Genomic DNA, 18,841 nt, shown 5'->3' with positions numbered 1-18,841 from the left:
CAGAATAAATTCCATTATTAACATATCGTCAGAATACCATTGAAACGCTATCATGTATGGTCTAACATAAACAGCTACACTCATTTAATGACTGTTTTCTCACTGGAAATTCAAATAGCAATATTTATCACGATAAAGTTTAAGATAAAATTTAGCTGTGATAGAAACAAAACACAAAGCTCACACTAACAAACATGTTTAAAATGTTTATCTCTGTTAAAAGATGTGAACTCAGTGCATTTATCTTGTTTAGTTCTACATAGTCGAACACGTTATGACGACTTCCATTGCAAGTCTAATCATGATATAAAAAAATTACATTTCTATTCATCCAATAGCGAAGACACGATTATTGTCTTTAAAATAGATTTTCTGTTTTTTTTAGCCAGTAACCCTTTATGCTTTTTTTGTCATTTCTACAACAGTTTATGCTAACTTTACTCTCCCAACCAAACGAAAGTAAGTATTGAGAACCAAACTTATCAGACAACCCAATGTAGACGTACACCGTATAGAAAAAATCATTTCGAACACTTAAGGATAAAATAGTGAACAAAACTCGTTTAATTAGTTCCGTTTCTGTTTGTTGAAAAAAGTAATTACAAAGTGCTTCTACTTGAAATTAATAAATTTATATGATTTCGCCAAAGATGTAGATTCTTCAATATCAAAACTTAGGTTTTTTTAGCCAATACTCGTTTTATTCATGTACATTGTATGCGTCTTAAAAAGGTACTTTAAAAGAATCTGTAAATTGCGAGTATTCTTCGACAAGTACTGAAATATATAATCATTTATTTTTTATGCATTCTAGTAAATATACATAAATAAAACAAATATGTTGTTTATAACTTTACAGAGAAGACCAAACTTCCCTGTCACGTTGTAGGACAAAGAGTTCTATTTCACAGCGGTTCCACCAATGATGTCTTTATACACTATAAAACAGAGAAAAATACTGTTGAGGTATTTAAGTTTAATTTTCGAGATCTGTTTTTATAAATTTTTAATATTGTATTTGAACATTTTAATTAGGATAACTTTTCTTGGAAAACGGTAGTATTTATTCTTCTATAGGCGACAATACTAACATTTTCTAAATTTACTACTGTTTATAATAAAAGCCTGTACAAAACAGTTATGTGTGGTATTAGTACTTTATTATTATGTTTTAGAAATTGAAGTCGAATAGTTTCATGACCAACTTCAAACGGAGCTTGTTTATGGTATTCATGCCCACCGTCATTTTACATCAAATTTATGAAAATTAGGAAGTTTCTTCGAATAATTCTCAAGAAAATATTTTAATAGGTTTCAAAGTTTATGTTATAAATAGACACACTGCAGTTATTCATTAATAAATAAAAAAATATATAGTATGCCCTTACATCAAATCACAGCGCTCCTAAGTTGACTTCCTTCACCTGCCTTGGGTACACAAAAGGCCAACCTAAAGCTGCAAAAATGTAATACTACTTTTTTCCCTTCTGTTTCATGCTAACAAATAAACACCAACTCGGTTAATGATTTTACACGCCAAATATACGTAAGTCGATATGATTACAAAAGACGCGATAGCACTTCAAATGAATTCAATTCTTAACCGGTCATTTGTATCTTTTAAGACACCAGCCGAAAAGTCTGAAACTAAAATTGTTAAGTCTTGTTAAGATTTTAAGTTTTTTCAAATATTTTCTTGCAGTCAATCCAGTGGTATTCTATTTATTTTCAGAGATTCAGTATGTCGTTGTACCGCACAGGTTAATAACAGCTACTGAACAATCTGGATATAGACTATACAGATCTTAAAGTACTTGTTAACTGAAATATTGAACACAAATTATTAATGGATTTTCAGATCAAAATGACTTGTTAAGTTTAATTTGTTTACCAGTGACTCGAATCAAAACAGAAGTGTGTCAAATTTGATCACGCATGGTGTTAACAGGCCTTAGTATTTTAATTTGGATTTCTTATACATGTAATCACCAAATGCATACATATTTTATTAGCTCTCAATATTCAGTTTGACGTCATATCTAAATACATTTATTGATATTAAAATTGATAACATGCTGTTTCAGGAACTTGCAAAGAAAGGCTTCCGTAAATTCGAGAGGGGAGACATGGATGAAGAAAATGAAGAAGATGAGATTCATTACTTCATACGAATGGCAGAATGTAACTATTATTACTCGTCAAGTGATTAAAATTCACTATTACTGCATATAAGTCATAAAGTATTGTGCATTTAATAAAACAAAGCATAACAAAAAATATTTTCTACCACTTGTTTACTGGTATTAGTATGTTTACCAATCGATATGGTGTTGACCCCTACACATAGCAACACACGAAGTATTCTGCAATTCATATGATAGGTAAATCAGTGAGTCTAAAAACTGCTAATGTTACAAATATTGACGTGATTAGTTTACGGATATAGGTAGGTGGCAGTATGAGCCCATGAAGAGTTAATATATCTCTTCGCTTTGTGATAAACCCATGACCCCATTTTCATGCTTCAATGAATTAATGATAAATCATCTTTATCTCTTTCCCTCCACGTGAAGATTTACGTGTATTTCATAAGTGAAGGATAATCAAACCATGAAAAAGCAAACAACGAAATTATCGCTAGAACAGTCCATAAGATATGCTACAGAAAACTAGTGTTTGAACAATCCAAACCGCACAGCAGAACAGGAAAATTATGATAATGCTTCGTAATTGAATTTATCCTATGCGATGATTTTTTGTCTCATTTAGTTTTCACAAAACCCGTTATCTTATCATGATTTTGGGCACATTAAGAAATGTACAGAAATAATACCACTATTTTCGTAGAAAGAATGAAAAGAAGCTAGATGGCGGATTCAATCAATTACGGATTGTTTACAAGCTGTTAAACTTGCTTGACGTCTCGGACAAATGTCGTGTACGGTACTTTGTTCACATGCATCTTCTTGGATCTTACTGGGTGGGGCAGTTTATATTGTTTTGTCAACGAAACCATTATGCGCTTTGTTCTTAATGATACTGCGTTAGGTCCATCTTCGTGGATGGTTTGGTTTTCAACAAACTGCCAAAAATAATCTGCTCCTATTTAACCTGCAATTTCAAACAAATTTTCATCGATGATTGGATGCGCTAGATTCAAGCCTAGCATATACATGTACTTTTTTTTCAAGTCTAATTTTTGGACAAGATTCTCTAATGGAACGGCTATTTTCGGTACGACAAGAACATGCTAGATCTTCTTAATGAATGAGCGTTGGGCACCATAATCAAAAAGAGTGTTTGTGTCAATACCTTTACTATTGGACCAAACGGGTGCATCTGCAGTTTTCAATAATACGCTGGTATGTGCCTTATGTAATGAGTGAAGTATGTTTGTGTCGTCGACGTGTTTTCCATCTCTATCAGTTACTATGTTTACATTTACGGATTGTGATGTTTCAGTAGAATGTTCGCGTTTTCGTTATGATTTTTATTTTGATTCATGTAAGTTCAACTTTGGACATATGTCCTTCTTTTATCGACCATTGATTTACTACATAAGCTAGTATCATCTTTTTTTTCTTGCAAGAACGGCATAGAGTTACATTCATTGCATTATTTGACTGTGTTTCAACTAGAAACGTACATGTAGGCGTGGTAGAATAGCTTTGTCGGATACAGTAATCCTGACCTGCTTCGATTATATTGATCTCATTCTGAATAGATTTAAGTAAATCTGATAAAATCCAAGTATTTGATCCATGTTCCCGTGCTAGATTTTGTTTTACTTCTCCTGGAAGCCTGCTCAAAATTATTGGGACCAGTAATGTGCCATTAGTGTCTTGCAATTGCCCTAAAGCTTGAAATCCGCGTACAGATGCCTCTAAACGGTCATAAAAGACGTATTAACTAGCTAAATCAGCATTTGGTGATTTCATGTCTAGCAATGCGTTCATGTGTGCTTGTGTAATATTACTCGATTGTCCGTATCTTTCTTTTAATACGTAAACTGCATCCTTATAAATAACGTTTGTCAATGCGAACCCATCAATAGTTTGAGCAGCTTCACCTACAAGTTGTGAATTTAAATAATTAAATTTCTGAATGTCTGGAAGACTTGGGTTCATATGTACTGCGGAATCGAAAGTGTCCCAGAAAAATTGCCATTCAAGAATATTTCGACTGAAATTTAGGTACCATGGTAAACGTATTAATCGACATCAACGAATTTATCATCGTATTAATATAGGTACGCTTCACGATCTATATTAAAAACCAATGGTAGCGAAATTTATTTAGTATATTTAATGACCTGATGACCTACCATTCAAAACGGTATCCCTCCTAATGCTTAGACTTAACACCATCTCTTAGTCCGTGTTCATACAAAACAAAACTAGAAGTTTCAATTTTAATTATACGTCCGTTATATCAGAGGTCTGCATAGAAATAAAATTCTCTCGACTTTAGACTGTAATAGATCATCGAGTTTTACATATGATCGATGTGGCAAAGTTTTGTCGATTGACCTCAATATCGTTCAAGACCGAGATGTTAAAAGCTTTAATACAAAGTCTAAAATATCGTCCTGTTTATAAAGATTGGACCGTGTCATCTGGTAAATAAAGACGCTTTTTCATCATATTGTAACACGTGGTTTAAACAGGAATAGTCGTGATAAATAACCTCCTCGTATTATTTATATAAATGTATGAATAATGTGGATATTCAAGTATCACATTGTTTCAAATAATTTAGAAATAAATAATAGGTAATATTGAGAATAACCCGACCAAAGAGCAGACACCAACCGAAGGCCACCAATGGGTCATCAACGCAGCGAGAAAATTCCGCACCCGGATGTGGTTCTCAGCTGGCCCCTAAGTAAAATTGTGTACTAGTTCAGTGAACGTCATACTAAACTCCAAAACATATAAATGAACTAAAATTAAAAAACATACAAGACTAGCAAAGGCCAGAGGCTCCTGACTTGGGACAGGCACAAAAATGCGGCGGGGTTAAACATGTTTTGTGAGATCTCAACCCTCCCCCTATACCTCTAGCCAATGTAGAATAAAGAAACACATAGCAATACGCACAGTAAAAGTCAATTTAAAAGAAGTCAGAGTCCGATGTCAGAATAGGTAACAAAAGAAACTCAGCAAAATGACAATGATACATAAATGAACAAAAAATACTAGCAGTTACTGACATGCCAGCTCCAGACCTCAATTAAACTGATTGAAAGCATATAAAAATCAAGTACAATCCCTCCCGTTAGGGGTTTAGTATCATACCATCCTAAAATATATGAGAAGAACATAACCCGTATCATGCCAACAACTGGTTTTAGAATAAATGTGTTTATTTCCGATGCAAAGACCCTATGAGTGAATCAATATTAATACCAAAATATGCAATCCTTAATGACTTTACAACAGTATCGTAACTATATCCTTTTGGAATAAGTCTGTTTAAAGGTTTGGTTAGCTTTTGAGGTGGATGCCGACATTTTTGTGCTCTGTAAAGAATATTACCATAAAATATTGGATGTGAAATACCTGAACGTATAAGATGTCTGCGGTATATTATACGCCTATTTCTAGAATAAGAAACACACTTCAAGTAAACGCAAATCGGTTTGAAACAGTTGAAGAGCTATTATACCAAAAAGGAACTAAATATTTTCCGAATTATTAGTTATTTCCTAGATTAAGAGGACAGGAGGGACGACTTCTTACAAAAAGGATAGCATATTTCAATTTCTACGGTGATGTTGTTTACCGAGCCCGTAAATTTAGATACGATTCGAGTAAACTTGTCAATCCTTCAAATGAACTAACTATAATGGCTACCAATTCATCACTGTGATAATGTCTTTAGATATTGTTTTTGCTTTTATGTACATTCATTGTCCTTCAATCTTTTGATACCTATATATTAACATTGACCAAGGTTAGGTTTGTCTTTGACTGGTAATAACGTCTGTACAATAAATACATTTGATTGTTGTATGTTTACTGATTGATACTTATGTCTTTGAACCATTATTGTATTAATAGTTGTTATTGGCTTTAATTTGAGAGTTCTCTTAGATCTGAACTGGGTGTCATTTGTGTATTATTTTTTTTCAATGCTTTTAAGCCCTTCTTAATTGAGTTTTATAGGTTGTTAAAATGTTGAACTGTTACGCCACTGTCCGAAATAAGAGGAGGGTTTGACGTCAGAAAACATGTTTAAGCCTGCAACATTCTGTATGCGTCTGTCTCAGGTTAGGACCCTGTTATTTAGTGGCTTTCGTTTGTTGTTGTATATCAAATTCGTTTTTTGGTAGTCTGTTTTGTACATGAATTAGTCTGTTCATTAATTGTTTTTTTATTTGGGTTTTGGTTTTTTTTCGGGGTGGGGGGTAATTTAGATATTGCAGTTGAAAAGCTAGCTGAGAGTTCTCTCAGATCTGAACTGGGTGTAATTTGTGTATTTTTTTTCCATGCTTTTAAGCCCTTCTTAAGTGAGTTTTATTGGTTGTTAAAATGTTGAACTGTTACGCCACTGTCCGAAATAAGAGGAGGGTTTGACGTAAGAAAACATGTTTAAGCCTGCAACATTCTGTATGCGTCTGTCTCAGGTTAAAACCCTGTTATTCAGTGGCTTTCGTTTTTTGTTGTATATCAAATTGGAATCTAGATATAGAAGTTTTCAGAGCTTAATTTAAATAGTATCTATTGTACCAGTTACAGCTAAATTCATACTATAAAATACAGAACATTCAATATGTACGTAAACTAAAACTTTCATGTTTCTAATAAATAGATGTCAGTAAAGAACCTGTATTGCCAGTCGTCATATCCTTGCGTAATGGTGGAATGACAAGGGAAGTGATGACAAGTACAGCAAAATCAAAAATACCTATAATTCGATTAAAGGTAATGAATCTGTTTAATGATTAAAACTTTATGGTATATATTAATGCATTCACAGTTCGTCTTTGTTTTCATTTACTTATGCTTTACTTATGCTTTTTCAAACAAATACTTGTTATCGATGGTGTTCGAAACCGCATATAGGTTATTAAACAACGATTACATTTTTATCAACTGAGTGGCTGTTGGACCTTAGTGACTAAATCGTGTTGTGAATTACTATAATGTATTTTCCATTGGTTAATAGTGGTAACAATTTAAATCAAAAGATAAAAGCTCAATATCATATATATTTAATGAGACAAGAAAAAAGATATTCAGAATTAGAATTAACGTACATGAAGAGTAACTTTTTGATTTTTTAATTGACAATCAACTTAGATTTATCAAGCCTGCCCGTTTTGGAGATCGAACATTTCACTACAAACAATGTACTTTTTGTAACTTATCCATATACTTCCATTAAAGACAGACCTTTTTTTAACTTTGTAATATTCCTATTTCTGTACAGATGGATTTGCTAAGAATTGGTCATAGATTGAATTCAAACTATGCAAATAATTTAATCATAGTACTTCTAAGATAATTTTGATAACAATTATTTAGCATAAAAAATGTTCGAGAAATAGTGGAGATACAACACTATAGAAATATTTTTTCTCTGAAATAACTAGGTGACTAAGCCATTATATTCAAAAATGCATGTTGAGATCGATAGAACAGTGCAGTTTTGACAACAACTTGTAGATTGTAGAAATATCGTATTGCAGTTGAATAAGAAGCAAGACCATTGTACTTGGATTTCAAATATATAGCGACGAAATGTAAAGTTATCAAAATTACTGCATAAGCTGATAAATTGATCTAATTACAAAAATATTTCATAAACATGTTCATGTTCATACGGATATTTAATAGAAAAAAAAAACAAAGGATATTGGGTATACAGTCAGCTCAAAGTCACATATAGGCCTTCGACATGGGGCAACACAAAAAACTCTCTCACATCATTGCAAGTTTTAGAAATCTCCTATCACTGTTTGGAGCGGAATTCTTTTCAAAAAAATTCAAAAAGACTTTGTACGATGTAACACTACTTAATCGGGCCTGGGCAAAAAGGTAATACTGGAAAGCAGTACGCCCTTAACGCAAATTAGTTCCCGCGCATAGACATACATATCTAACTATGTAGAACGTATTTTCAGTAATCTAAGTATCAAATGAAGAGGAAATGAATTATGTGGTAAAGCCACATTGTTTATGTTGAAAAAATACATATGAATTTATCAACGTTAACCTCACTTGCATAAATCAGCGTGCATGAATAGTTAGTGATGTCCTTTGAACGACTTTAGAATTAGTGATTACAACTGGGCTATTCAATTTGTATTGGTTATATTCCTTTATCTATGGTGATGTACTGTTTGATCCTTTTTATTGGTGCCTAATTTTATTTAAGTAAGATACATTTCGATTAAAAGTAACATTTCACTTACCAGTTGATCATACTATGTTAAAAATGTCCACATGTTTGTGACGTCAAGATGACTACACAAATGACATGTCTGCACTAAAGTGTTCACTTAATATTAACATAATCAATCATTAATACAATTAACATGATTTTGGAAGGCTTGCACACATTTACAATTTTTGCATTTTCAGGAGCTTATATATATTCTCCTTTCATTGTATCATCGATGACGCATATTAACTTTTCGAAAAACGTGTCTTCTATTGTCGAACATCTATCGAATTGTTTTCATTTGCGTACGGCAGTATCAATTGTGGTCATATTTGATCCATTAATATTTTATTATCATATTGATCTTAAAAACAGTTGAAAAGAATGAAACTAAAAACAAATAATTCAAATTTTGGTTGCTTTGTAAACACTGCTTCTTGTCATCAGGAAAATAACCAGCTTCGGTGTTATTAATGAGCATAGGTTATTCGTTGACAAGAATCTTAAACTTTCCAAGATCTTCCTGAGACCCCCCCCCCCCCTCCCCCTCCCCATGATAGCTTTTGGGCAATTCATAAGTATGTTGAGCCTATCGGTGAGAGCTGAAGAGTCTATGCCGAATAAAATATCCGTAGATTGTAAGTCTTTTGATTACAAACGCTACAAATGTTGCCTGCTGATGCATGGTTTATCAACATTCCACAGTAAGGCCACGAAAAGATACTAAAGAATTTAATATATCTAAGTTGCCACTTCTCTCAGTTAGTAATTTTTTCAGAGACTCGGACTAAAACAGTGATGCGTTTAACCGCATGAAAGTGCTTGTGATTGTATAAAACATTAACATGAATGATAACTGTCGTTCAAGAAAGCTTCTGGACAAAAGATCTTAATGTACTTTATACAAACGACATTAATAGGAAAAACTATATCTTTTTGATAATAGGGGTGTTTATATTTTTTGAAAATGTTTTTGCACAAAGTACTACATTTTGATATGTATGAATGTATGAAAACACAGTCTTGACTATATAGCATTGAGTCTACAAAAAAAAAAAAAAATTACAATTTGATAAATATCTGATCGTCTTAAGATTTATTAAGACTATTGTAATAAAGATATTTATAAAAATATCACAGAAACAAAGCTTGGATGTAAGCGTTTTAACTCATCAGAAGCTAGATTATGGGTCAGTACAGATGACAGAACACATAACAGACATAAAAAATCCATCTAGCATTAAGACATCCAAACCAAGGGATTACACATTGGGAAAATATGACGGAGAGGATGATCCAGATGAAATAGCTGTAATTTCAGAGATTCAGTTGGACTTTCGGGACACTTTAGATGCTCTCGTTTGCTGTCTTTTAATCGGAGGTATGTTTTTTTCCGAAAAAATAAGATACATATAATCAATAAATAACCATTGTCAGAAATGCAAAACTATCATCAAACATTCTTTGATGACCATGCCACAGTTATAGTAATATTTTTGAATACCAAAACGGAATAGAACTGTTTGCATGGCTTAACAAAGTACTGCTGCAGTGGATCCGTAATTATTTATGGGATTTAGTTGAGTTCTTGTGTATAGGTCAATGTCAACATGACGGAACTATAAACAACTGTTATATAAATGAGAGATTAAGCTGACAAATGTTTATTTTTCACTACTTCATTTAATTTATAACGTTTGATTTTGTCAGCTTGTATAGACTTCCATTTTTTTAATGAAACTTTTAGTTTGGTATTTTTGTTATACATTTTATTCTTGTTTTAACATAAATTGTAATGTATGGTTACACTACGACATCAAATATCTAAGAAAATACAAGTTTTGTTTTCCTCAATCCAAGATACTTGCTATCCCCGAACATAAATAATAATTCACAGCAACTAATTTCTCACGCGCTTAAATTGTAATCAAGTTTTCTTTTGATCTTTGTTTTAAATCGATGTATTTGTATATTTAATATTAAATGACTTATATGTCTAGTCCTCCTTTCTTTTGTGTAAGTGTTGGGTTGTTTGTCGTTAAAATGTTAAAAAATATAATCCTGAATATTGAACAAGCAAGCTTTAAGGTCAATTTTGTCTTTCGAATTTCTTAGTGACAATAATGAACTGCTTGAAACAATCAGTTCATTGTTAGAACTCCCACCACTATATAATCAAATATACCAGGCTTATAATCTATGACGTCAGACGCGAGTGAAATATAATTGAATATGAATTTGAAAAGCTTTGAATACTAAGTTTTCCAAAAAGGTGTGTTGATTATGGATAATGAGGCAGAAAAACCTGATTTTCTTTTTATTACAATCAGTCAGAAATATAATAAAATATGAATTTTAAATGCATTCAACACCAATTAAATTAAAAAAGAATAATTCCATAAAAACTGATAAAATCAAACGTAATCGATTAACAGAACAAGTGAAAAACAACTGCCATATTTCTGACTAGGTACTAGGTATTTGCCGACGATAATGGTGGTTTAAAGCTAGCGAAAACTCCCGTATGTAAGACAAGTCAATCTAATTATAGTATTGTTAAAATAATGCCAAAAAAGAATTCTAACTACAGGACTTATGAAACATTCAGAGATATAATATTTTCTAGTAGCGGCATCCTAGCATTATATTGGTTGAATAAAAATATCTCAATAAGAATTATCATGTGTGGCACAAAATCGCATTTTTTCTCAGTCTCGTCGAGGAAACCACACTGACAATTTGATTTAAAAAGTAGCATTAAAAATACTCAATAGACTTACTGCTGGGTTGACTATACTGTCAGGAGCTGACAATGCAAATGAAACAGTTTCAAACCTGTCCAATATGACGAATGATATCGTGACTGACCTCGGTATGCCAGGAATGTGGTTTTGGAATGTTTGCAGTTAAACAAAAAACTGAGGGATGAAAGCATTTAACGGTATTCAGATTTCATCAGATATGAGAACGAAATGTTTCGTTAAATCATGGTACAATGTTCTATAACCTTTTCTGATGATATCATCGTATAACAATCCTCTCGCAATGTGTCCGGAAACTGTATACAAACAGTGTTGAACTGCTAGAAATCTATCAATAATTTCAACATACATCTAAACTATTGACATGTTTTAAGGTCACTGATGTATCCCGTCATACTTTGAACGAGAGATTATTTTATTTTATTAATATTACTTTTACTATTAAGTCTGTTTTTTTGTGATATCCATTTGACGTGACACTGTACTTATGTATCCCGTCATACTTTGAACGACAACATTATTTTATATCTACCTGTGTGACGTCAAACGCGCGATTCTACGCCAGTACTTAAAACCTTCCATCTTCTATCTTTTATGGGTGGATATACATAGATAAATAAAATCGTATAATAAAAAAGCAAAATGAGGATGTTAAATTTGATGTATGCCTTTTTGTGTTTCTTTGTTACATTTGTTTGTTTTCATAGTGATTAAGATGATAACACAATGTTGACTGCTGTACCCCTATTTTTGACATTTTTACCTATTGTGTCTGTTTGTTTTGTTCACGCATCGTTGTCAATATAATGGAATTTGATGCGACTGTCATACAAGTAAGAGGTTTAACTAGCTATAAAACCAGGTTCAATCCACCATTTTTTACATAAGAAAATGTGTGTACAAAGTCAGGAATATGACAGTTGTTATCCATTCGTTTGATGTGTTTGAGCTTTTGATTTTGACATTTGATTAGGGACTTTCCTTTTTGAATTTTCCTCGGAGTTCAGAATTTTTGTGATTTTAATTTTTGCAGCACTTGTTCTGTGCTACCAATCAAACCAAATGTAAAAAAGGCAAAAAAGTTTCATTCGATTTAACACCAGTTAGTTTAAGACCTTATTGTCATATATGCTACTGTACTAGAAATGAGAACCTGCTGTTTGATCTGCCTTAAATAAGGTAACAGGAATTGTTTAATCAATCTTATTTATATTTTTATTCCGTCCATTTTAGCAATATTTATGTTATTTCTTCTGATATTTACAGTGTCGATGGAAACAGGATCAATTAAAGATAAAATTTTTGTAAGTACATGAAAATACCATTAAATCAGTGACATGAGTTCAAACCGCTTTTCTAGATATATTTTCATCAGCAATATCATTCAGAAAAATGAAATATATTACAACAAACACAAATATGGTGTTATGATATGTGTCATTGTCCGGCTTCAGAAATTCTAAATAATGCACTTAATGTCTTAATTTATGTATTTATGCAAATTATAGAAACTAATGTTTCAACTCCCAGTTTATACGATTATGCAATTTGTTAAGTATTACAGTTCTTCAACGGTTTTGGTTCTAATACATCATTGGCTTTCAAATATTCAGCTTTCAGCTATACTGATGAAGGTAATAGAAAAAGTGTGTCGAGCGCATACAATTTATAACGAGTTCTTTAATTTGTTATGGATACGATGATGCAGTTTATGACGTCACATAATAGCGGTATAATTTGTGATATTACGATGACTGAACAACAAGAATCAACTTACATACCGACTATCTGATTAAATATCCATCCACCAAACTTAAAAATGTCCAGAATTCTGACGATATCATCTTCGTTGTTTTAAAGTTTAGTATGAGTGTGGTTTTTAACTGAGAAAGATGTTTTCTAACTTTAAACAAGATAAAAAATTATGTGTATCTATGTCTCTTATATTTTTTTAAATATGTTTAATTTATCGACGAAGTCGAACTAATCATTTGGCATAATGAATAGCAGTGTAGAGTGTAGAAAAAACAAAAGTCGCAACATTGTAAAAATTGTGATTTTGGAGTAGATCTTTAGATTTTTTTCAGAATCTGCATCTGATTGACACCGCTTGTTGAATATATCTCCTCACATTATTTCTGAAGTTCATCTTGTTTTGCAGAAATAATAGTGGTGAAACAAGTTTAGACAACTTTTTAGTACAACATATTGACGACCCACTTAATAAGAATGTTTTTGGAGTTCCGGTATCCAGTACAAAAGATTGGAGATTTAATCGAGATTTATTTTAATGTTAAAAACATAGGAATGATTCAAACATCTTTATTTTTGTTTTGCATTCGCCTGAAAAAATTGTTGTTTGTGTTTAAGATAGAGCCAACCGATATTTTATCATGTTTATTGGTATTCCGATGGGACATGAATGCTTTGTCTTATTGCAGATACTGCCTTTCTGTTATGAATTCCGTTGGATGCGAAACCTTCTGACATAACGAACCAACAAAACGTCGCTTGATGCGTGTTTATAGTGTTAACAATACCGGCAAATATAAAGACATAACCTCTATAAAAACTTTTTCTTACTAAGATAAACAAAAATTATGACCAAATCACTTTTTATAAATTGATATTCAAATTTAACAGTGTTTTAATCACACACAATTTATGATACAACCCTTCTTTTTCTTATATTTTCTTCCCTTAGTGACGAAGAAATGTTGGGTTCTTCTTGTAAAGTTTTAAGTTCTCAGTTTGTTCCATATCCGCGTTTTGAAATGATATGTTCATTACCAGGAACTTAAACAGCATGGTGAATCATTTCATACATTGGTCAAATGTTTTGCTAACAAAAATAGTATTCGTCCACATGCAAAATTGAATAGAAATAGTACTTCACATTCAGCTTTTGAGGTAATTGATTTTGGAACAAACAAATATAATAGTGTTTCCTTCGATACTGTCTCATTTAAAATAGTGATGCAGGTTATACATTTACTACACAAGTTACTGCCACGTCGTCTCTATTATTTTCTGGATCACTATGTATTCGCCAATTTATATTTGAATCCATACACCTAATAGTTATTTTTTTCTTTAAGTTTGTCTTTTGGTAATGGACACTATCTTGTTTATCTGTATTGCAACTGATGTTGATTTCTTCAATATCATATGGAGTACAACAGTCACCATATAGTATATGCAGGTGAAATAGTGAACGGCATGATTTTTATCAACACGTTACGTACTTTTAGCTTGTTTCAGAAACTACAAGCATTATTTGATATTGTATCAAGATGGATGTTAAAATCTTTTGACATCTACTAATATATATTGCAATGACAAAATCAGGAAATAAGAAGTAATTGAAATTTCAGGGATCATATACTAAAATGTATGCGAACGCCTTATCGATGTACCTTTTAAAGGAAGGAAAGTGGAGGATACCAAAAGAGAATATCAAAACGTCTTTTGGTTGTAGATCACTGGAATACATTTATGAAGAGGTAGGAATAGAAGATGTAGGGTATATTTCAAATCATCCACAATTCACAATAAATAAAAAAAGCTATCTGGAGGGTAACATATGGTCTCTAACAGAAGTGTTGTGTGATTATTTGTTTACAAAGTTTACAAGAACTTAAGACAAACAACTCAACTTATTGTTATAAATGATTTGTTATGAAATAATACCATAAATTATCGTGTGAAGGCAACACAGTAGTACAAATCATCAACAACACATGTTCACATCTACACGTAAAAAAACAGTTCGCAAAACCGTAGCATTGCAAACAAAAGAACTTCGGAGTGTTACACGTGCTGTAAACAATTAAAACAGATCTACGAGTATTGTCCTAACAGAAAAAATATTTTCGTTTTCCTTATTGTGTTTTGAGAATCTTCGCGTGTTAGTACCCTAATTGTCTTATTGTAATTATGGTTTTGTCTGTTGTTTTTTTTTTTCATTTATGTGTTTACCATTCCTTTAATGTAGAATATTTTCTTCCCGTGTTTTTCATTTCTATGATACTTGTTTCAGTGAGTAGGAATTTCGTTTTGAATTACACTACAGAAGGTATGGTATAAACCATAATCACAATCAAATACAATTATGCAGCAACACATGAATTTAGTGAGAACATGAGTCAATGGAATAGTCGGAGGCCAACTGTTCTTGAGTATATAAATTGAAGTATATTTTAATCACTATTGATTGAGCTCATTTTAACGTAACTTACCTTTACAATTAGGGTATTCATGCATGCTTTGATAATAAGCCGTCATATCTACACATGTACGATTATATCTCCTACACCCAAATATATTGCAGAAAATATATTTATTTTTATGGAAGAAAACAGTTTTATAAAATTAAAAAGGATCATACATTGGGAAAAGATATACCAGTATTTATTACGGATGATGATTGATTGACTTGTATTTGCTTTACTTATTTCAGATACAATGATTACACAAAAGAGCTTTATATTGATTATTATTGTAAAACATATGTTCGTTTCTTTAATTAAAGGATATGACATCAGAAATTAAAAACGGCCTATGGTCTTATCTAAAATCCATGACCAATATGGCATACAAAGCTCCTGATTTTCGAGGTATCTATATAGTTATTGATGTGAATCTGTTTTGATTGTCTAAGCATGAACATATCTACAGTATGATATTGAAAACCACAGTGTACAAAACGATACTAACACTATATCAATAAGGATACGATCCTTTTACAATGTTTACTACTTAAATTTCAATAAAGAAAAGACAAGGCTTGTCACAGATTACAACGGATATGTTCTAAATGTCGAAGCTACCATAACGTCTTTTTTTCATTTGGATGTCACTACAAAATTAGAATTATGACCGAGTATGTATCATCATGAGCAAGACGCTGGGTGACACATGTAAAACAGGATCTATCTACCTATGGAGCACATGCAAACATCCCGAAATTATGGTGGGGTATATGGTGCTTACCCTATAGTTTTCTATGTTGTGTTTTGTTTATGTTATTTGTTTTATGTTTTTTTGTCTGTTGTTGTTTTCCGTTTATTTTCGACTTTTGAGTGTGAATGTCCCTTAGGTATCTTTTGCCTCTCTTTGTCAAACATTGATCCAAAACCATATTTCAACCAACAAGAGTTAAGAAAACCTCAATTGACGGATACATATTGGGGACAAAACTATTTACATACTTAAAGGAAGTTAACGTTTTCGTGTGACCGGTAAACAGTGTTGTCTTTCGGTATGCCTCCATCATATCATCGCATTTAATATTCCGTGAAAAAGAATAAATTGAGGGAGACTAGGATATTGCACTTCACAATTGAACATTGACAGTTAAAAAAACCAGAACCAACATATCTCACATGAATGAAAGCTATCATAAATGAACAAATGGAAAGAAAAAGGTTAACTGTATGTTTTTGGTATAGAATATGAAGTAAAATGAAATATGAGTAAAACTTTTACGCGTACAAAACGTTTTGATAGTTGTTCGGTTGTATGAAAGAAGTCGCGTGCATTTCATTGATAAATTGACGCGGATAGACTTAAGCACCTGACGTTGCTGAACTGATATATGACGTCATTGCCTAATATTTTTTAGTATCAAGCTCTTTCCTTGATCATAAAAGTATGAGGCAGTAAGATCAAAGGTAAAATGTAAAAGTTGCCGATAAACCCTTTTAACACATTTGATATGAAACATCTTTTTTTCTCAAAGAAAAAAAAGAAGATGATTCAGAAGATGAATATGAAGTATCAGAAGTAGGGAACACAGATGAAGATAACAAAATAACTAGCAAAATAGCCAAAGCCAAACGATTTTTCAAAAAGGATAAACCAAAGAAAAAAAGTGAGTGCGTAGTTTTTCCAGGAAAACATAATTCATTATTATACATTTCGATGTAAATTACTGTATACGTGAAATCACACCAAACGTTACACCATATTTACAATGAATGTTTATTTCAAAATGTCGATTCGTCTGTAGGAAAACATTTTTGATCGTTTTTGTTTTTTTTTTAGGGGGGGGGGGGGGGTGGGGGGGTGCAATTGGCATATGAACAGATTAAAGTGTACTAGATGAATATACATCTTGCCGCTGAAACGGGATACATACGTGCAAGATGTTTTAACTATCAAGAGCTTCGTTCGTTCAGAATTTTATACCTTTTTTGTCTTCATACGTAGACAGAACCAAAGATTTAAACTATTCCCACTATCTTTTTTGAATTAATATCATATCATATGGGATCAATATTATGGCAGTTCAGGACTAACCTGAAAAGGGTTAATGCTGCTAAATCATGATTTCTTTATGTACTGTAATCTGAACATTATTTGGTTATTTTCTTCTAGTGCTATAAAATGTTTAAATATTATTATTCATTTATTTGATTTGCTCTTGCTCTTGCTAGATTTTGATGAACAAACATAAATGACCTTAGTGTATTCATATTTTTAAACAGGACGCACACTAAAACTCAAGGTTTCAACTTCTGAGTTGTACGGCCTTATATTATACGCCCTGTTGAAAAAACAGTATCAGGCTGGTGCACGACAACTGATAGAAACAGGATGTGTAAGTATAAAGTATTACCAAAGTTATGTATAATTTGATATGAAATTACATTCAAACAAAATGACTTTGTAGCTCAAAAAGAAAATCTCCTCTCGTGTATCACTTAAGTAACCAATATTCATATCGTATCATGACGTATTTGTTATTTCTCTATACAATAAAATTGAGAATGGAAATGGGGAATGTGTCAAAGACACAACAACCCGATCAAAGAGCAGAAAACAGCCGAAAGCCACCAATAAGTCTTTAATACAGCGAGAAAATCCCGCACCCGGAGGCGTGCATTAGCTGGCTATTTACAAAAATATGTACTAGTTCAGTATCAATGGACGTCATACTAAACTCCGAAATATATACAAGAAACTAAAATTAAAAATCATACAAAACTAAAAAAGGCCAGAGGCTCCTGACCTGCAAAAATGCGCTGGGGTTAAACATGTTTTTTTGAGATCTCAACCCTCCCCCTATACCTCTAGCCAATGTATAAAAAACACACAACATGTTTGGACATAGAAGTAACCTATTTAGCGAGCACGCATTGCTTCGGGTTATTGTATGTTTAACGCAATTTTTTATCCCATGAAATTCGAAGAGAAAAACAAATTGAATCGCTTCAAAAGGATGTCAAATTGACAAATAAATAAGAAGATAATGTCAGGACACTTCAATACAAAATGTCAGCTTTGATGTTTTTATTACGTCATCAACATCAAGATTGTTCTACTTTATTTCAAATGGAAAAATTACACCATACTCATGTTTACCTTATACAACACAGCTTGTTTTAAAGTATCTTACTTAAGGCAGATGATAGTATAAAATACAACTCAATTGCATTCTTCAACTCAAATCATTAATCCTAATTACTGGCATACAAATACGGATTTTGTGTAATTAAAATTTGCTGTTACAAAATTTTTGAAATTATTTAAAATTAAGGAATGTATCTCCCTCATGCAAAGCTCTGATTCCTTGCCCTGCTTTGGCTATGTTTGTTTGTCCTTTTTTGGTTAAAAGCTCTTCATCCTTTTAATAAGCTTTGGATTTTCAAATATTTTGGCATCACTGAAGAAACATTGATCGTCGAAAT

The 18,841-nt window shown here is 32.1% G+C and overlaps 1 protein-coding gene across 4 annotated transcripts in view; it reads left to right on the top strand.

Annotated features, from left to right (window-relative positions):
• The window catches only part of LOC127720376 (uncharacterized), a 63,478-nt gene that overhangs the window by 12,454 nt on the left and 32,183 nt on the right, over window positions 1-18,841 (top strand). For all 4 annotated transcript variants that reach the window (XM_052226956.1, XM_052226954.1, XM_052226955.1 and 1 more), the window contains exons 6-14: window positions 860-966; window positions 2,085-2,181; window positions 6,814-6,926; window positions 9,529-9,769; window positions 12,417-12,454; window positions 14,525-14,653; window positions 15,682-15,766; window positions 16,891-17,022; window positions 17,639-17,751. In XM_052226956.1, the coding sequence (XP_052082916.1) occupies window positions 860-966; window positions 2,085-2,181; window positions 6,814-6,926; window positions 9,529-9,769; window positions 12,417-12,454; window positions 14,525-14,653; window positions 15,682-15,766; window positions 16,891-17,022; window positions 17,639-17,751 (1,055 nt within the window). The remainder of the gene's footprint in view (window positions 1-859; window positions 967-2,084; window positions 2,182-6,813; window positions 6,927-9,528; window positions 9,770-12,416; window positions 12,455-14,524; window positions 14,654-15,681; window positions 15,767-16,890; window positions 17,023-17,638; window positions 17,752-18,841) is intronic.

This window comes from Mytilus californianus, unplaced genomic scaffold (genome assembly GCF_021869535.1).
Source record: "Mytilus californianus isolate M0D057914Y unplaced genomic scaffold, xbMytCali1.0.p SCAF_11, whole genome shotgun sequence".
Taxonomy (NCBI): Eukaryota; Metazoa; Mollusca; class Bivalvia; order Mytilida; family Mytilidae; genus Mytilus; species Mytilus californianus.
The sequence above is the reverse complement of the archived record's forward strand: the minus strand, read 5'-3'. Positions and strand labels throughout refer to the sequence as shown.